The sequence below is a fragment of the Paramormyrops kingsleyae genome, chromosome 22 (genome assembly GCF_048594095.1).
Source record: "Paramormyrops kingsleyae isolate MSU_618 chromosome 22, PKINGS_0.4, whole genome shotgun sequence".
Lineage (NCBI taxonomy): Eukaryota > Metazoa > Chordata > Actinopteri > Osteoglossiformes > Mormyridae > Paramormyrops > Paramormyrops kingsleyae.
The window spans coordinates 12,382,770-12,397,137 of NC_132818.1; the positions used below are offsets into that span (position 1 = coordinate 12,382,770).

General features: G+C 44.7%; 2 protein-coding genes across 2 annotated transcripts; both read right to left on the bottom strand.

The window, feature by feature from the left end:
• Positions 1–438: 438 nt before the first annotated feature.
• LOC111833745 (uncharacterized) lies at positions 439–3,345 on the bottom strand. Its single transcript, XM_023792321.1, has 5 exons — positions 3,081–3,345; positions 1,566–2,583; positions 1,433–1,475; positions 1,149–1,242; positions 439–1,055 (listed from the first exon to the last, which is right to left on the bottom strand). Exons 1-4 carry the CDS (start codon positions 3,268–3,270, stop codon positions 1,198–1,200), a joined length of 1,296 nt encoding a protein of 431 aa, XP_023648089.1. The 5' UTR covers positions 3,271–3,345; the 3' UTR covers positions 439–1,055; positions 1,149–1,197.
• Positions 3,346–9,055: 5,710 nt separating this feature from the next.
• Positions 9,056–14,215, bottom strand: LOC111833734 (proline-rich transmembrane protein 2). The gene is made up of 5 exons (XM_023792295.2): positions 13,902–14,215; positions 12,979–13,272; positions 12,234–12,550; positions 11,883–12,015; positions 9,056–11,783 (listed from the first exon to the last, which is right to left on the bottom strand). Exons 2-5 carry the CDS (start codon positions 13,226–13,228, stop codon positions 11,767–11,769), a joined length of 717 nt encoding a protein of 238 aa, XP_023648063.1. The 5' UTR covers positions 13,229–13,272; positions 13,902–14,215; the 3' UTR covers positions 9,056–11,766.
• Positions 14,216–14,368: the final 153 nt, after the last annotated feature.

Below are 14,368 nucleotides of genomic sequence, written 5' to 3' on the forward strand. Positions count from 1 at the left end.
AATCCTGAGCACCTGATCTTCTACTCACCTCCCCATTCAGTGTTTGTTCCCAGTCTGGATATAAATTAGGTTCCTGGGGGCAGCAGTGTCCTCAGGTGACCACTTAGGCACTTTCACGCTCGGCTGCACTACTTATTGCTCTTCACCCTTCTTATACAGTACAGTGAGCTGTTTAAAATAGGGCTGGGACACCTGCAGAGCCTAATGGAGCCAGGGCCAGCCCTGAAAGACAGGGGCCGTGTAGCCACAACAAGCTTTAATTGCAATCCACAATCATCACCACGAATGGGGACATGCTAGCATACAGCAATCTGCTTCAGCACGCCGCCGAGTCTGGAAGTTAAATACGGCTGCTAGAACTCACATTAAAAGTGGCCTCCTGTGCTGAGGGAGAGAAGACGGAACCGTCACACGAGAAAGAGGCCCTGGACAAGAAGCACTCATCTATTTTTAGTTTTTATTGCTGCATAAACAGATAGAGGCTAATCATGCAGTTGTGTTACTGTAAAATTGCCACTGAGATAAAGAGCATTTATTTCAGAGAAGTGACTGCAGCTTTTCAGAAAAAAAAAATGGGAAAAAAAAAATGTATTACGAAGGATCACCCACACAGATGCCTAATAGCCTAACGAAGCCTGCAGTGTGATCAGGGGAAAAAACCCAAGCCACATTCATTACAACTACTCGGCACAATCCACTCTGATCTAACATATTTCCAAGTCTGTGAATGTTACAGCAGCAAACATATATTGTTATTCCAATTAAAGGGTGACACCCGCCAATTCAGAATGAGATCAAACGATTCACAAGACAGAGAGAACACAAGTTCAGCAGTTCCTGTAATTTACAAAAGATGGTTAAACATCTCATGAGGGAGCAAATGTTGTATTGGCTGGATGGAGTCAGGCCCCACGATTCTTAATGACTCTGCGGCGAGAACCCAGTCCGTCTGGGTGCATGCTGCCTCCCCAAACTTCTGACACTAGTCACTACGGACTCCGTGACATGTGGCCAACTGCTGCTGGTCTCCAGCTTCTCAGTCAATCTCCCCTAAGCTGCAGGAGCGAGGGAGAGAGACACAGACACTTCAGGCAGCCTGACCATGCTTTTGCTGGGGCTCTAGCTGACCGGCCTGCTCCCTCACTTACCTAAGGGACACATGTGCTGTCCAAGCCTCAACCTTGATGACTCACTTGGTTATGTAGGGCTGGATGTGGCCAAAGTGTGTTGGGCTGAAGTAGGCTTAGAAGAGGGGAAAAAAGGGTGTAACATGAGCTTAAGCGATATATTTCTGACCTACAAACATGTTAAATGATAAAATATGTTAGGAGTTTAATAATGTTATGAGTCATTATAAAATATGTTATGCTTAAATAAGAGGACTTTGTGAACGTCTAATCTTAAACAGCAAAGCAGATAGTTTGAAATGTACCTTTATGTGCTGTACCAAGGTGATATCACTTGTGTTCATGGACCTAGAGAACAATGATTGCGATTATTAACAATCATAATCCTCAAATGCATGTAAACATTTGACTGGCCACACACTATTACATTGTTCTTACATGTGCTGGTTATTTTCCATCAAGTGGTTTTTGAAATGATTGTGAAGGCTGCTCGCTACTGTGAATGTCTTCGAGCAGTGCGTGCAGTAGAAAGGTCTCTCCCCGGTGTGGATTCGTTTGTGTTTCTTCAGCGTATCTCCATCATTGAAAGTCTTCCCACACAAGGTGCAGCGGTAAGGTCTCTCACCGGTGTGAATGCGCAAGTGCCTTTTGAGGTTTCCTATTTGAGTGAAACTTTTCTCACACCACGTGCATCGATGCGGTTTTTCCCCTGTGTGGATTCGCTGGTGCCTCCGTAGATCTGCAGACTGAGTAAATGACTTACCACACCAGTTGCAACTGTAGGGCCTTTCGCCACTGTGTATCTGCAGATGTGTTTTTAGATTGCAGATCTGACTAAAGAACTTTCCACAGTAGAAACAGCAGTGCTGTTTTTCTCCCACATAACTAACAAAATAATTCTCATTCAGGGGCTCATTTGACCTGCATTCGGCTTCTTGGGAATTACACTCATCTACATCCCCAGTAACTGGGACATCTGAAGGGACCCCCACGCTTGCTTCACCCAGGGTATCTTGCACTTTCGGACTGTGACCTAGATCTGCAGGCTGCTCAGACTTAAGGTCCACTTCACCAGGCTCAGTTTTGACTTGATCGGGTCGCAAGCTGGGTGTTTCCTGTTCTGTGGGCCCAACGATCAGCGCCTCAGTGACCGTATTCTTTACCGTCTGTGTGGCATTTGGCTCAGCACAGGCATCCAGAGGCGAGACCACTGACAGTGCAATCTCTAGGGCCAACTTTTTCAGTCCTTGTGTTGAACCCTCAGGGTCCGTCTCCACCACACAGGCCAGCTGCGACCCCCCAAGCTCCTCCCCCATCTTTTCAGATCTGCAGCGATCTTCAGTGGGAGCAGTCTCTACGTCCTGTCCAAGATGCGGGCTCCATTCTTGCCCACCCAGCTCCTGATCTGCTGGGGACCTCCCCCCAGAAATGGGGACAGCAACAGACTGCACATCTCCTGAGAGAGAGTGGAGACACAAACAAACACAACTTTTAGTTACTACAAAAAAGAAAAAAAAACAATTTTACTGTCACTGTCATATGAAACTCACGAAAGGCAGACATTCAGAAACTATGTTTATAATCAGGAAAGGGGAGATTTTTTATTATTATTTGTCATACGATTAATTCCATCATAATTCATGACTTAATCTTTGTTTTCAGTAATTGTCATTTTAAAGACTGCTACGCCGTGCTATTATAACGCTAATAAGACAAATGTCCTTCAAACATTCGAGCAGTTATGGGGAATTATATTTTTGATCATTCGTTTAAAAGGAGCTGGCAGCGGAGGTGGTAAACAGAAAACTAACAGCCCGTTTTATCGGTCTCAAAGATCGCTCGCAAAATAGACGGCAGCTAGATCCGCTGCTAACGACTGCTGGCCGCTTGTCAAATAAAAAAGTCATGGCAGGGAATGAGGCGCAGGGGCGCGGGAGGGAAGGAGGCTCTCACCCGCCCAGGGCGCTTCGGCCACCAGCACCACCTCCCTGAGCCTCCGCCTAAGGCTCTCGTTCTCCCGCTGCGCCCTGGCCGTTTCCTCCTGGTACTCTGACACCGTGTCTCCAACCACTTCGAGGATTTCCCGTACGGCTTCCATCAGGCGCTCCGTTAAGTATTGTCTTAAGAGCTGCAATTTAGTCATTTTTATCGTCCTAAATAAAAGCTGACATAAGGCAACAATGAAACACACCAATCTGAAGCACTTCCGGTGTATTTAATGACGTACAAAGTCGCTTCCGGTGTGATCGCCCACGCGACTGGTGACGCCTTCCGTAGGCGAGGTCAATCCCAGGCAGGTGTTTTTATAGCGAGTTTTGCGTTTTGCATTTTTCAAAGTAATCACAGCTGATTAAATGTAATGTATGTTTAATTCTTTACCTATATGTGAAACCTACAGAACAAATATGATTTCACACTGGCGTATGAAAATATTTCTTTTAAAAATAATTTAGTAAGTTTGAAAATGTATTGTGATGGACCTGGGAGAAACTCATTAATTGCTATATAGTTTTCTGTTACGTGTTGCAAGTGATTGATTGCTTGCGCACGATCGTTTTCACCTATAGGGGTTTATAGTGGAGTTTTTTAAAGCTGGGGAGATGGAGGATTGGGAAAATAAGGATTGTGGTGGTGACTCCTTGGGGTACAGCTTGACAGTCTCTTGAGGATAAGAGAGTAATTTAGTTAGGGGAGCTTGTGAAAGGTTGCGGCTTAGGACTGGATCCTTTTAAGTGTAACCACTCACCTCGAATACAGGGACCTGTTTAAATCTCCTTTGGGTTGGTATGCTGCACTATGATGTCTTACCTGGCTGGAATATCCTAGAACTCCATAGGAAGGGGGGTCTTGTCTAGCAGAGGCAGTGCTTAAAAATAAAGTGTGTGTGGTCCAGATATACCTTATCTAATGGGGACTTGTGGGGACCAAATATCCTCACAATGTGTTGAATACCCGTTTTTTTGACCTTATGGGGACTAGTTTCCTGCCCTCCTTAAAGGAAAACTCAATTTTCTGAAAATCCATGACTGCAGTCAAAAAACTAAAATGCAAAAACTCTTGTATTTTGTTTGGTTACTTATGGTTATGCTTAGGGGTTAAGGTTGTCATAGTTAGCGTTAGCATTTTTCCCATAGAAATGAATGAGTGGTCCCCACAAAGATATGATTATAGGTCTGTGTGTGTGTGTTCTGCGATTGTTCTGTAATATCAGGGAGTGCAGCATGGGTGGAGTTTGGGGGGAGGCACTAAGATGATAATGTAATTAATTGGCAAGAGCAGCATTACACATGTTCTATGCTGGCACTTTGCACCTTTGCATACACGGTTTGTTGGTACTTTATAGGTAGACAAAAAAAGTTATGTGTACATCAGAGATGTATGTTAACATGTAAGGTAAGCAAGATGAAGTTTTTTTGCCCCCCAAGTGCAAACATCCAACTCCGCTTATGGAGGGCAGACATGGTGATGTGCTTTAATGCTGGGTTGTGCTGTGTGAAGTTGCAGTTTGCTCTGTTGTGTGCAATGGTGAGATTTCCTGGCAAGTGCATTTATTGGAACCTTGAACTTATTGAGTGTGTAGCATGTTACGGCCCCTCTCAGGTGTAGTTTGGGTGGATTGTGTGGATGTTTCCTTGAGTGTATTGTTCTTTTCTTGGCTCCACCCACTGTTACTTGTTATACCTCTCCATTCTGATAGGCTGGTTTCTTCTTTCATCATTTACTTCATAAGGCCTGTCCAGACAAGAACATTGCTTTGTGTTGCTATATATTCTGAGGACTTGTTGTGCTGCTGATACTCATTGTGTTTGACTCCTGTTGCTGTTTGGCCATTGATTTTCCTTAGCCCTTCTTGGATTTGGTTACTTTGGATTTGGCTTTTGTAAATAGCCTGTAAATATCTGTAAATATTGTGTCCACTTTGAGTACCTGGGGAAGTAGGGAGTGTAATGCCATTCTGCTTTTAAGTTTTTTCACTGTTTTGGGGCTAGTTGGGGAGATAGGTAAGTTTTTTTTACGTACTTATGTGGGTTAGGTAAAGGGGTACCTTTTTCTAGTTTGAGCTATTTTGTTTATTTTGGCTTAGTTTGCTCCTGTGGCTTGTACTACGAAGGGAGTTTAACCAAATCAGATTTAAGCCGGAGTCAATTTGCGAACGCGGAATTGACAAAATTAGGTTGTCTCAATCGGTGCTAATCAATACTACGACGTCAGTTAAGAAGTTGATTTGTTACATCGGTGTTAACTGCATTGAAGTTTGTGCGCGTTCACATCAATGGAGCACGTTCGGCAGCGCAAGTCGATCACCGTTTGACTCACGGCACGATCTCCATGTTTCACGGAGGAAGACTGCATGCTAATTATGCAGGATTATGAGGAGTTCAAATCAGCGCTGCAAAGAAAGTCCAATACCACTGTAGCCGACCGAGTAAATGCATAAGTACATTTTCAGGGTCATAAAACGTGGTCTAAAATACCTCACGACTGAGTATTAGACGAAGTGTTTTCAGAAAAGAATTGAAATACAGTGGTACCTCAGTTCTCGAACTCACTAGAACTCCAATTTCTTGAAAGTCGGACAAACCAGTTTGACCTAGAACTCGATCTGAATATCAGAAGTCGAACCATGAATGCTGACCTAATATAAATTGTACGCGCCAGGAAATGAGTCATACTACAATGCAACTCTTACTTGAATGCCTTGTTCACAGACTGGACGATTAACAAAATAAAGCAGCGCAACATTACAGTAACTAACAATAAATAAACTACTAACTTACGTGTACTATTAGAGCATTTATGTCATTTATTTAAACTTTATTTTACCAGGTAAATTAACTGAAAACCAGTTCTCACTGCTTTACGTGATACTCGGGAGAAATAGCAGATTACGCAACGGAACTGCCTGGGATACAAACGTCATGCGTGTAACTAAACTCTTCAGCCAATAAGGGCAAAGATGTGTCATCACGGAGGCGGTTCCAGTTTGTGCAGCCGGGTGAGAGGTCGCAATGCATCTAACCGTAATGCATTGCATCAGGATCAGAATGTGTTGCTTTAAGCCAGCGCTGTAAGCAAGTCGAACGCACCCAATGACCGGACTGGGGAAACAAACTGAAACGCGGACTTAATACAGGGGACTAATGACAACAACCAGAAACAGCTGATCACATGGGGATCCCACACGAGCTTAATGAGGGGGCGTGGCACACGGAACAAGCGGACGATCAGGGAAGGACAGGGGTAATGTTGGGATAAGATCTTTATCGTTTTGGAAGCCATTAAGAAAAAAAATGCTCTTCTTGTTTTATCCTGTTCATTTTGTGTTTAAATGCTTAAAAAAAAACATATTTAGGTGTAATTTTGGGGGGCCGGGAACCAATTAATTGGTTTTCCATTATTTCTTATGGGAAAAATTCGATCAGGACTCCAACTTTTTAGGATTCAAATCGGAGTCCGGAACAGATTAAGTTCGAGAACCGAGGTACCACTGTACTGTTAATAAATACAGAGGCTCACAGATGCGACACAATTCAGAAGTCACCTATTATTTGCTGTTAAGTAATGTAATGCTCCCTAAAGTTCCATTACTGTGATGTTACTCATAATGTAAACCTAATGTTAACAATAACTTCTGACGAGTTGAGCTACCTATCGAGACGTACTATGGAGCTTTTCTGCGCATGTGCAGTTCCACCGTTTTGGGGTTAGGGTTAGGTTTTAGAGGTTAGGGTTAGGGAAGGGGTTTTAGGGATATTTTTGGGGGTTAGGGTTAGGTTTAGGGTAAGGGTTATGGTTAGGTCTATTGATTAGCTCTACGGTAGCTTACCTCGACAAAGTTAGCTCAATTCGACAGAACACCGGTGTTCTAACAAGTTGAGATACCTATCAAGACATACTATCGAGCCTTTCTGCGCATGTGCAGTTCCACCGTTTTAGGCTTAGGATTAGATTTTAGGGGTTAAGGTTAGGGTTAAGGTAAGTCTTTTAGGGGTTTTTGGGGGGTTAGGGTTAGGGCTATTGATTAGCACTTCGGTAGCCTAACTTAACAAAGTAGCTCAACTCTACAGAACACCGGCATTGTCTACGGGGAAATTGTAGTTGGATGGGCGGTGCTCATATAGGACTGGCTTACGCAGAAACCTCAACTTACCCAAGAACATAAACTGCTCGGAGCAGGTTTGAGACTTAGCGTAAATTGCCATAGCAGCATGCCTCGAGTGAAACCTACCCACCTTTCGTAGTATGGGTTAATTGCGAAGTTACACCACACGTCATCAAGTTACCTGCAAAGTTACCCTGATAAGCCAGTAACCCCGCTTCGTAGTACAGGCCACAGGACGTAACGTGCATTCTGCTCAGTGTTGTGACTATCCAATATTGAGTGTACGCAGTAGCCTATGGTCGGATCTTTTGAATGCTTAATCAAATAATTTATTCTTTGAATCTGGTCACAGGTTGCGGTTTATGCACTTAGACTAGTGAGCAACTAGTGGGGTTGCGACTAAATTTCAGTTTATTACATCAACTCTGCAAAACTAGGCTAAACTAAAGCAATTTTGTGTATTTGAATTACCAAAATATGAATGCAATGACTGGCAATAATTTGAGTGTGCAAGGTAATCTCCCTGAAACTCAAATTCCCAGGGCTGATCCTAAATAAACAGTCTTGGACATGTATTAAAATTAAGTGGTATAAAAATCAGATGAAACTCTGCAAATCAAGCATTATCCCACTTGGATCGGCTGTATAAGAAGATATAATGTATCAGTTGCCCCTAATGGTATACAGACATGCATTATTTTGTCATTTTTGGTCAGCCAATTGAGTGACAGAAAACTTACAGCCATTAAGACTCTCAACACGTACATGATGCAACAATATGGCTGCTATCCTTTGTGGATTCACTGGTAATCAATTATATCTACACATGTAGAGTGACTTTTGTGTGAATATGCAGATTCACATTGGGGTGGTGAGTATTTGTGAATGACCTATAATGAGGACAGGAATGGGATTCACTTTCCTGTCATTAGTCAAAAGCCATTCAGACTGTTTAGCATCACTCTGACACTCCTCAAAATCCTGACTCTCACTGCTGTGCAAATCTGGCCAACTGTGAGTTAACTGAGTCAATCAGCTGTTTCCATTCACTCCTGTTTCTTCCATCTGATCCACTTTAATCCAGTAACACACACATTAGGCAGCATGCCTACTGGCCCAGTGAGTTTCTCCCTCAGTTGGAAACTTCTGTGTCATGCTGGGGTACAGTCTTGATCGTGGTTTGGACCACATTGCTTCCAAAAAGCCAGCCATAAATATGGAGTCAGGTGGTATTCTGGGTAGGTCTATACCCTCCGGTTTTGTGGGCTTGACACCCTCTACTGTTTTTTTGTGCGTGATGTTATCCGTTTTTATATAAAAGTCGGTGTTTTTCGCTTTGTCACATTGTAGGATATGGAATTTCAAAAATGACAACAAAGATTACAATGGTGAATGATTGTAATCATATTAAAAAGCCATTATTGATTACTTAACACTGACTTCAGCAAGAAGATCGAACTACGTAATCGACAGGTAATGTATAAAAACTATGCTATCACTGAGGTTAAATTCAAGGTAACGTCCACACCCGCACTGCCGTAATCCCGATCTGTAAGAGTTATATCGTGACGATTACTGACCCGCCGTGTTTTAGCCTGGTCAATGATAAACGCGATTATTTTAATGTGACTTTCTCCAAATGGTGAAATCACAATCCCCCGCGATGCGCGGACTCAGCCAAATAAAGGTGCTGATCTGTTACATTTGTTCCTTCCTGTCTGCACCTGGTGTCTCCACACCCCGCCCTCCATCTCCACTCTGCACTGCATTATGACAGCCAGTATTTCCCCCCTCTCTCCTACCACCTACGTTTTTATTACTTATTTAAATCACTCGGCCAGATTGGATCAGACAGTTCTTTGCGGCGCTCAGACCGTTTTAATGACAAACCGATCTTTTTATCCAAAGCAGCAGCTTCCACATATTTCACTATCCCCGCACTTTCCCTCTCACATTTTTCTTTATATATAGATGCATAGTGAAAAGTCAGCGGTCTTTTTATCCTTCTATCTCGCCGACGGTTTCCCTGGCAACGGAAATCCCCTCGGCACAAATACAACGTGGGGAGCAAATGCAAGCGAGCAGAAAGGCGGCGGTGCAGTTGCCTCAGCATTTAACATACCAGCGGCAGTAACTCCACGCTGCTCTTTTCATATAATGACCGTTTATTATCAGCACACCTTGAAATTCGCCCACTGTTTTCGTTTGTGGATGAAAAAAAAACCAGCCAGCTTTCCATAAGTTTTTTTTTTTTTTTTTTTTTTTTTAAATGAAGACGGTCACTTAAGACATGCACAGGCACTCGGTGCTACATCGTTGCAGTATCAGTAAGACTGGTTATATGGATATAAATAGTTTCAGATTAACCTGATGAATGCACTGTGGTTTTGAAACAGTTTTGCCATCGCCATTTAACGATAAAAGACTGAACAAACGGCATGCATTATTTTCTGTGCGTACAGTTTTGTTCTATTGCTGTTACAAAAATGTAAAGTATCACCAAAGAAAAAAATGCAACACCATTGCCAACAATAATAATCACAATTCTACTACCTATGTGGAAACTGTGAGGATTAACAGTCAGATTCCATGTAGTATATTGTATAACATTCTCATGATGTGTTAATAGCATATTAAATGTGCGGGAAAATACAATCAACAAATATTAATACTATTTGATTAGTAATTTCTGCAACATTTGACAGTGCAAGTGGGTAATATTATTCAAACCTATCTAAAAAGCCAAAACAAGCCGCCATTCTCATGCAGCAGTCAATGTTAATCTACAGCGTGACCAGCTTCCCCCACAATAAATGCAGCTTCATGGTCATGCGGCAGTCAAACGGTGGGGTTGCAGATATTTGGGCAGCAATCAGAGCCACCCTGCACTGCAGACACGCAGAGGGACAGTGTCCAGCTGGATCACAGTGTGGCATTACGCCAAACGCTCCCTCCCGCCCCCATGCGCCTCTGTTTCCAGGTGAGAGCTGGGTCTCCCTGCACATGGCACGCGCCACACGCATCTGTCCCAACAGCCTCGCAAAGCAAGTATGAATTTATAACCTTTCTGCTATTTTTAGAGAAAAATCAGGCCACGGCACATTTAAACCTCGTATTTTAAATCGTGAAATGTTTTGATAGTTTACCAAAAATGTTAACCTTGGCTGCTTTCCTAGAAATGTCTCTATACCACAAAAATGCATCTTACACTGTCCCCTCCGCAATACTGACAGGAACAGTATGTCCCCAGCGTACTGTGTTATTGTAAACATTTTTTTTTTTCTTTCAGAAACGGCGCAGACACTAAACCTTATAAGCTTCCCGTACAACTAGGCAAGATGCAGGCAAAGCCTCAGGCAGCTGCATCAAAACACATTTCCAAAAGTGACTGACAGATTTAATCTGTCACCACTTACAGACACAACTCTAGTTGAAAACTGCAAAATGTCTGGAATAAAAAAATAATATTCCAGGTCCAAGCAGGCACTGTTACTGCTAGTACAAAGGACCCAGGAGGAGCTCTGAAGCTGACATATTCTGGCACGTTCTTCTGACAGGAGACACTCTCGCTGATGCAGAATAAAACTCCACTGTCTGCCATAACTGCTTTCATGTCTAAATCATCCAATGGGATGCAGGACACCCCAAAAAAGTCGACAGCCATTTTTCCCCATTCTGTTGTCCCTCTGTCCTCTGGGTGCTGGTTCCATTCCTAGCAGGCTGGTGGCCCTGCTCATCCTTTCTTCCGTCTCCTCCACCTCTCCCTGGTTGCAGCACACGTTGCTCCGTTAATCCGCTCGGAGGAGTTCCCCCTTCCATTCTGCAGCAGCTCGGCAATGCAAACACCCTGAGATCCCAGAAACACCAACCTCAGTTTCCTGGATCGGGGTTTGTGACATGCTATACTCTCTTCCTCCGTCTGCCCACATTTGAGCTTCACATTTAGGAAATCTGCAGGTTCAGAAAATCACAAGCACACGCTCTCCAAACGCATCTCGGCAAGTCTGCACATTCTTAATCAATGCATGCCATGCTGAGAGTAAAATGTAACTCCTTTTGTCAAATGAGGTCTTGTCAATATGGTACAATAGAAACAGTAACATTAATTTATTCATTCATAGATGTTTGGAGTGGGTGCTTAGTAATTGGAGCCCGTTAGATTTTTGCCGTGAAGTACAGTGTTGTTTTCATAATTACGTAAATATGTCCTCTCGTGAATGATGATTCAATGGGAGAGTGTGGGTTCTCACAGTGGCGTTACTGCCAGTGCAGCAAGTTCTGCTGAACTGAATGTCAACGTAGAGAGTGCTGATCCACTTCAGTTCTGAATGACATTCACCCACACATGCCTGGAAGCCATGGGATGTCAGAGCTCATGTTTTCGCTTGGTAAAGTAGTTTTTTCACGTTTTCAGATCGGAGCTGAGGATGGTGGTTTTTAGTAACCCACAGTGGTTGAGTATAGATGGAGAAAATGGCCTGATTTGGTTGGGGCGATTTGTAGGTCTGGAAGCCCCGGCCTGCGATGATCTCAAACTCAGGACTTGAGGATGACTGAAACACAGGAGGTGAGAGTTAGCTGAGGATTCTGACACCAGAAGAAACAACCTGAATTTGGAGCAGAGGACTGGCCAGGGGGCGCAAGGTACTCACTGCCCCAGTTGATGACAACAAAGGTGATGATGATGATGACGCCGCCCACCAGGGACACCAGAGAGAGAAGTTTACCCACCCGGGCCAGACGGCGGGCACCGTCCACATTTCCCTGCTGCAGGCTGATGCGAGACTAGACAGGATTCGGGGCAAAGCAAAGATGGGAGAGGGTGACTGGGAGGCACAGGACGGGCAGGAGCAAAGACAGACAGACGGACACTGACGGGCAGACACAGGCAGGCAGCAGCACAGACACTGACAGACAGACACAGGCAGGCAGCAGGACAGACACCGACAGACAGACAGACACCGACAGACAGACACAGGCAGGTCGATACCAACACTGCTCACCATGACTGAGAAGACCAGGGCTATGATGTTGAGAGGCCACATGGGACAGAAGCAGGACAGGATGGCAAGCAGCAGGTAGTCTTCTTGCTTGGTGCCATCATTGAGGCCGACAGTGGCGGTGCTGGGGTGGCGGGAGAGGGAGGGCCGCGGGGAGGCCGTCATGTGACTCTTCAAACTGGAGTGGCTACCCAGCCGAGCCCTGCCGTTCGGCACAAGTGATTGTGATGACAGGTGAGACTTGGAGTGCTTGCGAGTCGGGGGGGAGGATCGGGACGAAAGGGGGGGGGAGTCCGCAGGGAGGGGGCACACCCCGTTAGCTGCCAAGAGAGAATAGTCAATCTCAGAGGCATAATGCTAAAGCTAACTGTGCATCAGTAATATCAGGTTACAGCTGGGGAATACAACATACACATAACCGAAATGCTAGCGCTAATTGTAATATGAGGCTACAGCTGGGGAACAGCACCCACAGCCAAAGTCCAGAGTCAGCTATAGTGCAGTACAAGAAGAAAACAGAGAGCATTCAGTATAGCCAATTCAGTTTTTCATTTGTGGACTTCTCAGTGTTATTACATGGGCAATCCAGCTATCTACTGTTAAATACAGACACCTGCTGGCAGCAGGAAAAAATAACTTAAACCGGAAGAAAGATTGAACACTGTGCTGTATACGTTTGCATCCAAGAACAGGAAATCCTGTACGGATTAAGTGTTAATTTAAAAAAAAAATTCAGAAGCGTGTTTACTGTTCTCCGTCCGCTCCGACACTGTAAGCATTTGGTCAGTGTGCCAAAACTCCTCCTTGTGGGCAGCATCAGGACCCCGGAGCCCCTGGCTGGAGGCGGAGCGAGGGACTTGCTGCTCCCCGCCGGTTGGCTGACAGCTGATGACGGACAGAACGGACTCCTCCTCTTTCTGCAGGTTGGTTCCTGGATCTGGATGTCGCTGCGGCTCCTTGATTTGGGCGGAATCAGTATTCTGCGTGTTTAACGCCATTGTCGCAGCTGAAGTTGTCTCTTCTGCAAGTGGCAACTAATTAACTGAAACAAAGGAAAACATACACGACGGAACATTTATCAGTGATCGTTTATCATTTCAGTCGTGTGCTTGAAATACTTCTTTCTATCGTTTAGACGTGCAAGTTTTGCATAAACTAGAGAGAGTACCATCAAGAACTAAGGTACGATTTGCAGGACTGGCTCTGTAACTCGTACTGGTTATTAACCCTCACCGGTCGTGTCCGGCACCGCAGACTTTGCCCCTGCGGTGAACCAAGAGAAGTAACAGGTTCGGCAAGCCGCCGGGGCAAAAATGTAGGAAAATTGGAGAGACTGGCAAGCAAGCAAGCGGCGGGGGTCAGTACACCTCTGCCTAACTTCCTACAGCTGCACTAAAATATTTTTTTCACACATGAGCAAAATGTGCTCACACGATGCGTCGCTGTGGGCTAAATAACGAACATGTTTTTAGAGCTGCATATATATGGAGATATTATGAACAGAAAATATATCTGGCGAAAGAGAAAACAGAACGGACACACCCCCGGTGTATGAAGCGAGACAGTAGATCCAGACCGCACTCACAACATGCATACACCTATACCGCATTACATACACGCGTGTACCATAAACAGATAAGCTGATAAATATTTAAAACATTTACAACCCACCTTATTACTTATGCTATCGAACGGAATGTTCAAATCATCCGAAAAGCCACAAATACCAGCATTTTATTCTGCGCCGAAATGTTTTAAGAGCGGGGTTTCATATAAGGCTCCCGAGAGACTGCAAAATTGCGAAATTAATTAAACCAGCATTTGCCATCAGAGGGAAAATGAGCCCGACACACTGCGTCTCCAGTGGCGACATTTGCCAAAGAAGCCAACTTATTTGCGCCTCCCCGGAGGCTATGAGCCTTTCTTCAGCGCTGCGAAGAGTGCGGAGCGCGATGCGGGAGCCGGCTGCCTTTCCTATATGGGCTAGTCGCATTCTCCACTTGATGGGAGGATTTCATATGAAGAGGGAGGTGCGCGGAGGGAGGGGTGTGGGCTGCAAGCAGGGACAGAGGACCTAACAAGTCGTGGGTAGTCACACATGGGGGGGGGGGGGGGGGTAAGGCTACAGACAAATGCGC

Coding starts and splice junctions, on each gene's coding strand:
- LOC111833745 (XM_023792321.1), bottom strand. CDS start 3,270: ATGACTAAATTGCAGCTCTTAAGACAATACTTAACGGAGCGCCTGATG. Junction 2,584..3,080: donor GGCCGAAGCGCCCTGGGCGG/GTGAGAGCCTCC, acceptor ACTCTCTCTCAG/GAGATGTGCAGTCTGTTGCT. Junction 1,243..1,432: donor CCTTGGTACAGCACATAAAG/GTACATTTCAAA, acceptor CCCTCTTCTAAG/CCTACTTCAGCCCAACACAC.
- LOC111833734 (XM_023792295.2), bottom strand. CDS start 13,228: ATGGCGTTAAACACGCAGAATACTGATTCCGCCCAAATCAAGGAGCCG. Junction 12,551..12,978: donor GTCGGAGCGGACGGAGAACA/GTAAACACGCTT, acceptor CTCTCTTGGCAG/CTAACGGGGTGTGCCCCCTC. Junction 12,016..12,233: donor CCCTGGTCTTCTCAGTCATG/GTGAGCAGTGTT, acceptor AATCCTGTCTAG/TCTCGCATCAGCCTGCAGCA.